The 11,233-nt window shown below is 46.4% G+C and overlaps 1 protein-coding gene across 4 annotated transcripts in view; it reads left to right on the top strand.

Annotated features, from left to right (window-relative positions):
* The first annotated feature begins 364 nt into the window (after positions 1-364).
* The window catches only part of PLA2G6 (phospholipase A2 group VI), a 51,498-nt gene continuing 40,629 nt past the window's right edge, over positions 365-11,233 (top strand). For 2 of the 4 annotated variants that reach the window (XM_068252090.1, XM_068252091.1), the window contains exons 1-3: positions 6,363-6,579; positions 8,842-9,057; positions 9,806-9,989. In XM_068252090.1, coding sequence (XP_068108191.1) covers positions 6,371-6,579; positions 8,842-9,057; positions 9,806-9,989 — 609 coding nt within the window. In that variant the 5' untranslated portion in view covers positions 6,363-6,370. Of the gene's footprint in view, positions 420-454; positions 530-6,362; positions 6,580-8,841; positions 9,058-9,805; positions 9,990-11,233 lie in introns of those variants that run through there. The other 2 variants (XM_068252089.1, XM_068252088.1) reach the window with 2 other exon arrangements.

Here is an 11,233-nt window from a genome sequence, read left to right as displayed (position 1 = left end):
AGGACAGTCAGTGATGTGACTATGTACTCTGTGAAGTGCTGCAGAAGATGTCAGTGCTGTATACATATACCACAGGACAGATAGCCTGTTCTAGCTGACACAGCCTTCCTATATCCCCACTATGATGTCTGCTCTCCACCCCTCGCTGTGTGACAACAAGTGAGCAGGTGACACACCACTGCCACGGTCACCCACTCGCATTATCACCATAGCCCTACGCATGCGCAATAGCAATCCATCCGAGTCTCATAATACGAGACAGTGCATTGTCAGAGCAGCTATTGGCTAGGAGCCGTGGGAAGTCCCACCTTCCCTCCCCTGTGATTGGCTGATGGGCGGTAGTATGTGGAGGAGCGGAGCTGCCATTGGCTGAGCGCCGGGACGCTGGCTGACGGGTCTATATGCCGGAAGCGGGAGAGGTGAGTGAGGAACGTGACAACGGTGACATCAGCGCTTTTCTCTCTGTTGTCTCCATGTAATTTAGCGTCTGTGGATAATGTACAGAGCTGAGGCGCAATGCAGCATCTCTGTGCGGAGATAGAGATTAGTATTGATTTATATTGCGCCAGTATATATTTATGTATTGTTATGTATTATATATACAATAAAAAATAATTATAGTCACTTTTAATGTCACTAATTACATTGAATGTTATGGGAGACGTCTCCTTGTGCAATGACACACAGCGATCAGCCGAAGTAATCCAACCACTGGCATGTGAATTGAGGCAAGCATAGGATTCTACTTGCTGAATTTCTTTGTTAGTGGGAACTGGAATTAGCAAGAGCTGAACCTGGACCAGAGAGGGCTTAAAGGGACACTTAAGCCAGAAATAAAAAATCAATTTTACTTACCTTAGGCTTCTGCCAGCCACCTGCAGCCGTCCTGTGCCCTCACAGTCACTCATGGAGCCTCCGGTCCCTGCTGCCAGCTAGTTTCGTTTTCGCTGACAGGTCTGGCCACACGTATTTTTCTTCACATTCCCGTCTGCAATACCAACCTGCTCCTGTGCAGGACGCTATTGAGGACGGGAACATGAAGAAGGACATGCATGGCCAGGCCTGCGCAGGCACAGAAAGCCCGCCTACTCCCTGTCAGGGCCTCTCAGCGAAAAATAAACTAGCTGGCGGCAGGGGAATGGAGGATCCGTGAGTGACTGCGAGGGCACAGGACGGCTGCAGGGGGCTGGCAGAAGCCCCAGGCAAGTAAAACTTTTTTTTTTTATTCCTGGCTTAAAGGGGCACTATGGCGAAAAATTATGTTTTATAGCCACTGTACTATGCCTAGCTGTTTGTAGAGCATAGTAGCTTACATGTAGTGAGGCACAGGGGCTTTTTTTTTAAACACTGACATCACCTTGTATACATTATCAGTCACGTCGGCAGAAGTACCTTTCCGACGCCACTTAGCCTGTTCCATGTAGTTGTAGGGAGGCAACTTTCCCTGTTGCTGTAACTGACGTTACAGTTTTCCCCTCTCTGCAGCACTGGAAGGTTTGTTCTAAATTTCAACTGCACGATCGTGCAGTTATAGTGATCCCCCATGAGCCGTAAAGAGTAGCAGCTTATGTGCTGTGAGGGGAGTGGAACGCACCCTCCCTCTTACGTGAGACGCAACTGCATGTGAGGAGGACTGTGGAGGAATGCATCATCATTACTGATGACGCTGCCCGGCAAGGACCCCTGTAGCTGAAGCTGGCATGTGCTGCGCAGACAGAGCGGCAGCTTGCAGAGCAGACACAAGCGCTGTAGCTGTGTCCTGCTAATTGTACAGTAGTTGTGATTGTTGTTGTTTTTTGTAGTGAATTTTTTTTTTTTTACCCAATCGTTTTTTCAGTATTTTTTTTCTAAAGCAAATTGCAGGTAGTTATTCATTTTTTTTATTACTCTGGCTGAATAACTACCTGCAATTTGCTTTAGAAAAAAAATACTGAAAAAACGATTGGGTAAAAAAAAAAAATTCACCACAAAAAAAACAATCACAACTACTGTACAATTAGCAGGACACAGCTACAGCGCTTGTGTCTGCTCTGCAAGCTGCCGCTCTGTCTGCGCAGCACATGCCAGCTTCAGCTACAGGGGTCCTTGCCGGGCAGCGTCATCAGTAATGATGATGCATTCCTCCACAGTCCTCCTCACATGCAGTTGCGTCTCACGTAAGAGGGAGGGTGCGTTCCACTCCCCTCACAGCACATAAGCTGCTACTCTTTACGGCTCATGGGGGATCACTATAACTGCACGATGGTGCAGTTGAAATTTAGAACAAACCTTCCAGCGCTGCAGAGAGGGGAAAACTGTAACGTCAGTTACAGCAACAGGGAAAGTTGCCTCCCTACAACTACATGGAACAGGCTAAGTGGCGTCGGAAAGGTACTTCTGCCGACGTGACTGATAATGTATACAAGGTGATGTCAGTGTTTAAAAAAAAAAGCCCCTGTGCCTCACTACATGTAAGCCACTATGCTCTACAAACAGCTAGGCATAGTACAGTGGCTATAAAACATAATTTTTCGCCATAGTGCCCCTTTAAGTGTCCCTTTGAAGAGACTCTGAAGCGAGAATAAAACTCGCTTCAGAGCTTATATTCAGCAGGGGCATGTGTGCCCCTGCTAAAACGCCGCTATCACACGGCTAAACGGGGGTCCCTTACCTCCCAAATCCCCTCGTGGAGTCCCGGGGATCTCTTCCTGGTGAGGCAGGGTTAATGGCCGCAGCCCTGCCTCACGCGCGTCTGTCAGTGCGTATCTCCGCCTCTCCCCCGCCCCTCTGTCTTCCTTCGCTGAGAGGGGCGGGGGAGAGGCGGCGATGCGCCGCTGATAGACGGCGCTGAGAGGCAGGGCTGCAGCCGTTAGCCCTGCCTCAACAGCAGCAAAATCTACGACCAAGTTGGTCGTGGATTTTGCAGGGGTGATTTGGGAGGTAAGGGACCCCCGTTTAGCCGCGGGATAGCGGCGTTTTAGCAGGGGCACACATGTCCCTGCTGAATATAAGCTCTGAAGCGAGATTTATTCTCGCTTCAGTGTCTCTTTAACTAACTTGGAAAATAGAGAGTTTCACTTACCTGGGGCTTCTACCAGCCCCCCTTTGCCCGCACCATCCTGGAACGATTCTCCAGTCCCCCACAATGGCTGGGTTTTCCATTTCAGCAACTGAGACAGTCGCCGGCCACTGGCTGTGTCGCCGAATCCAGCCACTGTGGGGGACCGGAGGTACGCTCCAGGACGTTGCAGGCACAGGGAGTCTGGTAGGTAAGTGAAACATTTTTTTTCAGGTTAGTTAAGGTTCCCTTTAAGATGCAATGGGGCCCTAAGCAAGGTCGTAGATTTGGGGCTTCCCTGTGGTCTTTTTGGTAATCTGAAGCTGAGAGAGGTCTAAGAAGGTGCTGAGTGGGCCGATTGACACCCACTAGGCCCCAGGCACCTGCTTAGGTTGCCTGATGGATGATCCTACTTTGGGTGGGGCTCATTACATGTGGGCAACAGCATGGAGCAACACCTTAGCAAAATTTAGTGGCCAGAGGTGACCGCAGAAGTAAGTAGCCGTCTGTTATCAGTAGCCAGAGGTACTTCCCAGTATCGGTAGCCAGAAGTGCGTACATATGTTCCCAATGGTGGTTTGCTGCCTTCTCCCTGCGCTAGGCAATAGAGGGCAATATAACAAATGTATTCCTGTACTGATAACCTAATTTTAGGGATGGCCCGTTTAGGAGAACTCATGGAGAAGCATGTGATCAGTTTGATCAGCTGATAGATTTGTAAGGTACTGATTCGCTGTTATGACTTCCTGGTTTAGCACATGATCAGCTGATCAAACTGATCACATGCTTCTCCATGAGTTCTCCCAAGCAGGGCCATCCCTACCTAATTTGTCCCTTCGGACACATCATTTGGGGTCTGGCTTTTGGCCGGTGTGGTGTCGGCATGCCCTAGATTGTCAACAACCCCTGACAGTCCCGATGTAACAAGACATCACACTAGTGCCACGTTACTCATGCGCAATAGAACTTTGGCCTCAATTCACTAACCTTAACTCCTGTCTGTAATAACTCTTCTGAGCTGTTTTACAGTTATCACCATGGTGATATAATTGTGATAACTGTAAAAAAGCTCAGAAGAGTTATTAACCACTTTACCCCCGGCGGTACGAATTTCTCCGCCCCTTTTTTCCCTCCTAAAAAACCAGGGACGGAGAAATCCATACCTTCCGCGCTCCCGCCGCTGTCCGCGCTCCCGCCGCTCGTGCGCGCCGCCGCCCGCTTGCCCGGAGATCAATGAACGGGAAAATCCATTCCCGTTCGTTGATCTAAGCCCCCGCAATGATCTGCTGCTTCTTTCAGAAACAGCGCGATCATTGTGAGTCTCCCAGCCTCCTACTGCTTCCTGTAAGCGTCCTTCCAGACGCTTACAGGTCGCATGTAAACATACTCACTGTGGCCATCTTGTGTCCAAATAGTAAACTACACCCTAATGCATTTTACACATACAAATAAATTGTTTTACATAATAAATTAACTCATTACCTCCCACACTCCCCAATTTTTTTTTTTTTTGTAATTTAAAAAAAATATATATATATACAATAAAAAAAAAAAACATAAATAGTTACCTTAGGGACTGAACTTTTTAAATATTTATGTCAAGAGGGTATAACACTGTTACTTTATAAACTACGGGCTTGTAATTAGGGATGGACGCAAAACTGAAAAAAATGCACCTTTATTTCCAAATAAAATATTGGGGCCAAACATTGTGATAGGGACATAATTTAAACGGTTTTATAATCGGGAATAATGGGCAAATACATTTCATGGGTTTTAATTACAGTAGCATGCATTATTTAAAAACTATAATGACCGAAAACTGAAAATAATAATTTTTTCCCACATTTTTTCCTATTTTCCCCATTAAAACACATTTAGAATAAAATAATTCTTGGCATAATGTCCCACCTAAAGAAAGCCTAATTGGTGGCGGAAAAAACAAGATATAGTTCATTTCATTGCGATAAGTAATAATAAAGTTATAGACGAATGAATGGAAGGAGCGCTGAAAGGTGAAAATTGCTCTGGTGGTCAGGGGGTAAAACCCCTCAGTGGTGAAGTGGTTAAAGACAGGAGTTAAGGTTAGTGAATTGAGGCCTAAGTCTCTAAAACAGCTGATTGACAGTTGGTTTCAGAGACAGGCAGTTGCTCTATAAAGTTGCTCTATAAAAAAAGCTGTGAAAGGTTTTTTTCTCTCATTTCGGTTGCCATGGAAACAGACTGTGCTGTTACTTTAGTACTGCAGCAAGCAATAGGTGAGTGATGTCCCACCTCCTCCTGCAGTACTAAAGTAATATTGCAGTCCGTTTCCATGGGGACTAATGTTGAGCGTACAGAGAAAGGTGCACTCTGTACGGAGAATGGTACAGTCCTTTTCACAGCAGCCGGCGTTGCTTCCAGGCAATTTCATAGGGCAATTGCGCATGTCTCTGAAACCAGCTGCCAGTCAGCCATTTTGGAGACTGAAATTTCTATTGAGCATGAGTAACGTGGCGCCAGTGTGATGACTTAGCCTTATTGTTATATCATACACGGACGATCTAGGGCAGGGGTCAGGAACCTTTTTAGCTGAGCAAGCCATAAACGCCACATATTTTAAAATGTAAATCCGTGAGAGCCATACAATATGTTACTAGCTATGGGACAGTGCACATGCGCAGCAGAGGGCTCACATCCCTGTTGCTATGGTGATGTGTATACAGTTGATCCGCTGGGCAGTGGCAGTGTCAGACACGTCTTCATCTTCTCTTGAGTTTCAGTAACATCAGCAATTTCCCTGAGAGCCAGACAGGAGAAATACCGACTAACAGCTTGTACAATTAGCTAGCTGACTTGGAGGTTGATTCACTTTCTAGGAAGAGATCCCCGCACTTTGGCCCAATAGGCTGCCTGTCAAGTGACAGACAGCCTATTGGGCCAATCAAAGTGCGGGGATTTCGTCCTACAAAGTCACTGGACCGGACAGGGTCAACCTAATGGCCTGCAAAAGCCTGTAGCACAACCCAGAAGCCAGCAAATGACTTCTTTCTGGCTTCCATGTGCAAGGTTGGTGCCAGAACTGCTATTCTATATGCGGGCCACCAGTGTTTAAAGATGCAGCAGACTGCATCGATAAGTAATACATTTTATGTGTGGGGACCGGTAAAAAAGCCTCAGCGGGCCTTAGTTTGAGGACCACTGATCTAGCCACTTAGTAATAATAATAATAATAACAATATCTGCTGTACTTTATAAATAGGGGACTGGAAATAGTAATATGTTTGGGAATTTGTGCGAACACATTGGGTAAATCTCTGCTTACCCTGTTGTCTCTCCTTGTCAGTGATTTCCATGGACCTGTTTGGGCGAATCTTCAACACCGTGAATGCAGTGAGCAACTTGTTTACAAACCCGTATAAAGTTCGGGAAGTGCCGCTCACGGACTATGTCGGCTGCCCCCGGATCAGAGAAGATGGGCGGATTTTGCTTTACAGGAGTAAGAGCGCGAGATCCTGGGAATGTCTACTAATCAATCCGCTGACCCCACAGAATGCCTTCCGGTACGTACGGCTGCCCATACACCGCAGGCTGATTCCCGATTGATATAAGCATGAAATATCTCTAGGGAATCGGCCTTGTGACGTGGTGACCGCGTCCTCGCTGTTCTGACGCTGCCCCCCTAATGTTATATGTTCCCTCACAGTGCACGGAGCATTATACTTTACATGGCCATGTCCGCTGCTGGCTCTATCCGCATACATGCTCCCCACGTAGTTGCCGGCTTATAAGCGGCCCGTGTCTGACGTATAATGCATGGGGGAGGGGCATTTTACTATTAGGAGGGACAGCGCCAGAGGTTTTCGTCACTCATCCCGATATTGCTCGTTGTTACCGCTGCTCATGCAATCAACCACGAGGGTCTGACATCTTGCAGCATGTCCGATCCACACATGTGACCAATTTCGGACCAAAATTGGTTGCATGGTCGATCGTGCATGCTCTTGGAAGCACAGATTTTCATCCAATTCGATAATAATGATATGCCACGTCTAGAGATGTATGGCCACCTCAAATATTTCTGTACAACCAACCAATCCTTTTTATTGAATTGTGGTATAATTGAACGGAAAAAATTGCAATGTGTGTTGCCACCTTAAAGGGACACTTAAGCCAGGAATAAAAAATCAGTTTTACTTGCCTGGGGCTTCTACCAGCCCCCTCTAGCCGTCCTGTGCCCTCGCAGTGGTTTGCCGATCCTCCGGTCCCCCGCCACCAGATAGTTTTGTTTTCGCTGAGAGGCCTTACAGGGAGTCGGCAGGCTTTCTGCACCTGCGCAGGCCTGGCCACACGTATCCTTCTTCATGTTCTCGTCCTCAATAGCGTCCTGCACAGGCGCAGGATGGTATTGCGGACGGGAACACAAAGAAAAATACTCGTGACCAGGCCTTTCAGCAAAAATGAAACTAGCTGGCGACGGGAGACTGGAGGATCAGTGAATCCCTGCCGATTTTTTTTTTTTTTTTAATTCCTGGCTTATGCCTTGTTTACATTGTGTTCTGTTCTGTCCATCCCCGTTTGTAGGTTTTTGCTGCATTTTTTTTTCCATTTCCCGGCGATTAACTGCGCGCTGTTTTCTTTGTGAACCGCTTTTCTAAGCGGTTTTGCCAAGCGATTGCGTTTTTTCACTTCCTGACGTTAGTCAGGAAGTGCACTCTTTGATCCGGAAAAGAATAAATACAATGTATTTATGTATGTTTAATACTCTAATTCCCTATAAACTAAACAAGCCTCGCCCACAGCTTTTCAGAGAGCCTTGGCATTTTCAGACAGTCTGGGCAGGAAGAGGGGGAGGTGTTACTAGCCAGAAATTTCAGAGGCAGAGGAGGAGGGGGAATTAGGTTTTCACAGGCTGAGTGCTGGAGATGTAGATCAGCTTGCCTGTGTGTAATGTTTACAAACACCATGGCTGCCCTCATTTTATCACAGGAATAAATCATCTTAAACTGTTTGCAGCTAGATTTGCTGTGTAAACTATCTAAACTTTAGATAAGATATATAGACTAAGATATAAGTTACTTGTTATAGTTAGTTTTTCATCTCAGATCCGCTTTAAAGCGGTATCGTCACCATAAAAATCAAATTTCAACAGCAACTGGTCTGAGTGTATTAAGTGATAAAGATGCTAATCCTGCATTCAAAACTTTCAAAACTTTTTCTGCTGTTATGATTTGGAGTTATCACATACTTAAGGAACACTGGCCCTTTAGTAGTCGTGCCAAAGAATTGCATGCTGGGGATTCTTTTTATCTATAATCTATTCCTCCTCCTCCCTTTATTTTCCTGCCAGCTCCTTATCTGAAACCTAATCCCCTACTCACTTGTGTTTACAAGCAAGGCTGAGGCAACTCAGCGATTGGAGGAGACAAGAAAAAAAAGTAAAGGGCAGAAATGACATCACGAGTTAGCCTTAACTGTGGGCAAAAGACATGGCCCCCACCAGGAACAGAATTCTCGTAATTTACTATATAACATTCACTGAAATCAAAACGTGGACAGTATAATACATGTGTTATGTAAGTAGATCAAGTATTTATCTACTTATATATGTGTTTTTTTTTCCCCTGGCATAGTATGGCTGATCCTACTGCTTTAAGCTAGACTCTAATAAAATGGAGAATATCAATTTTGTTAAGGAATTTATAAACTCCTGGTCTGCCATCAGGCGTACAGAATGTTTGAGTAAATCTCTTATAATCAGTTTTTAGCTCAGTAATGCGGTAGGTTTTGTACAATGCTGATGATTTCCTGCTGTATTCCTCTAGCCTGTTCCAGTTGGATTCGGAGGCAGCGGCACTGCAGCAGTTTCAGGAATATGCTGTCAAACTGCGTCCTTTCTACGAGAGCGCCAGACAAGGACTCCGGCTGGACATGATCCAGCAGCTCACAGACTGCCTGCGTTCCCACCCCGGATGGTCCCTGGCGCATGTGGCAGTAGAGATGGGTCTTCGTGAAAGCTTTAGGCATAATGGCATTCTAAGGTGAGAAAATTAATTATCAACATACAAATTGGGATACAGTTACAGAGTTCTCCCCAGAAATTTTTTCCAGCCGGGTGGCATGCAAAAGTAGCCGGGTGGGGCAATATGAGAGAATGCAGGGCCGTTGCTTCTGTGCACAACTCTGCTTACAGCATAGGAGGTGGTGAGCTGATGACAGCCGGGTGCTCACCAAAACTAGCCGGGTGGAGCACCCGCCTAAAAGAGGCTGGGGAGAACACTGAGTTATTAGCTTTGCCAATCAAAGGGAACCTAGTGACCAATAGTTGACAACCATTGGAGTGTACCTGTAAGGAAAAAAAGTGTCTCAATGGAGCATGCACGTTAGATACTGGAGTGGCTTCTCCCGTCCACCGGCTCGTTCCAGCGATGAGACCCCTTAAAAATCACTTGTTGACAACTTGCACAGCAGCACAGACCCGCTTGGGCTCCGGCAGAAAAAGTCGAGTCCGATCAGGTCCACTGCGCATGTGCGAGCCGCATACCCAATAGCACAAACCCAATCAGGCTTGGCTTTTTTCCCCCAGAGTCCGAGTGGGTCCGTGCTGCTGCGCAGGCACAGTGCACCTGCGCTTCGGTGGTCTATCGCTGGATCGGCTTGGCTGAGGAGGACAGGAGAAGCCTCTTTTAGGATCCAGAGGCGTCCCCCCTCTCCCCCCCACCCCCTGATAAAGTTTACATCAAATTTGCTTCCGTTTCCCTTGTACTGATGCGCGGATTTGTCCTTCAGGAGTGTGAACAGCACAGAGTGTGATGGCGGCTGCACCCCCCTGCATCTGGCCTGCCGGAAGGGGGACACTGACTGCGTTAAAGAGCTGATAGAGGAGTGCCAGGCCCGGCAGGACATCGCCGACTCTAACGGAGAGACAGTGTTCCACTACGCAGCCCGCCAGAACAACCCCGGGATTATTGAGGTAGGTACATGTGAGCAATGCTCCGCACATATAGAAGAGAGGCGTCTATACTCTATGCACACTGTTACAAGGTACTGTGTATTGACCTGAGGAAGCGGGATAGTACCCGTGAAACGCAATGTATATCTGTGTTTTGAATAAAAAAAGTTCCAGTTGATCTGGTGTCATGTCTTCTGGAGAGGTAAGAGAATACCTCGCCTTTTTATGATTTTTATGCCAATAGAAAACTTACCGTATTTTTCGGACTATAAGACATTCCTGATCATAAGCCGCACCTAGGTTTAGAGGACAAGAACCAGTGGTAAAAAAAATATACTACTCCTGGTGCATCCATGGTGAAGGGGAATCTTGTGGATTATGCCCCCTTTGTACCTCATGCCCCCTTGTACCTCGTGTGACTCTGTGTCCTCCTCTGTTTCCCTTGTGTCCTCCTCCTCTGTCCCCCTTGTGTCCTCCTCTATGCCCCATTGTGCCCCCCTGTGTCCTCCGTTTGTCCCCCTGTGTCCCCCTCTGCATGGGCACTGTACAGGGAGCTCCCAACATTGCCGCGGGTTGGAGGTCCGTAATGGCAGGGACTATTCACAAGTCAGGAACTCCCTGCATTTAGACTATAAGACGCAGTGACCACCCCCCCCCCCCCCCCCCCCACACACACACACACACACACACACACACACTTTTCAGGGAGAAAAAATACAGTATTTAATAATCTGGACGCCTCCATCCTCACACATTTTTGTTCCACTGATGACTCTTCATAATTCCCAAAACTTGTGAACAAAGCACCTATTTATCACCAAGGCTATTTATATGTACTGTAGTTGTATCGTGGTTTGAAACCACATAAAAATAACTTGCACTTGTAAAATATATTATTATTATTGATTTATAAAATGCCAACATATTCTGTGACGCTGCACAAAGTAAGAAACAAACATGGGGTACATAATAATAAAGACAATGGTAAACACCAAACACAGACACTGGTACAAAATACAAAGTTGGTAGACATAGTAATAACAGTGACAAATGTAACATGGTGAATAAAATGTTCATCAAGTTCCAAGACACAAAATGATTGACTTCCAAGAAACAAAAGGGTGAGAGAGCCCTGCCCTTGCAAGCTTACAATCTAAAGGAATGGGAGGAAACAAGAGGTGGGGTAGTATGCAATATGTAAACCTGGAGGCAGCGCTGCTAGAGTATTAGATATGCAACCAATCTTTAATATTAATATACTAGGA

This window comes from Hyperolius riggenbachi, chromosome 9 (genome assembly GCF_040937935.1).
Source record: "Hyperolius riggenbachi isolate aHypRig1 chromosome 9, aHypRig1.pri, whole genome shotgun sequence".
NCBI classification, from domain to species: Eukaryota; Metazoa; Chordata; class Amphibia; order Anura; family Hyperoliidae; genus Hyperolius; species Hyperolius riggenbachi.
This window is presented reverse-complemented; position numbering and strand designations above follow the sequence as displayed.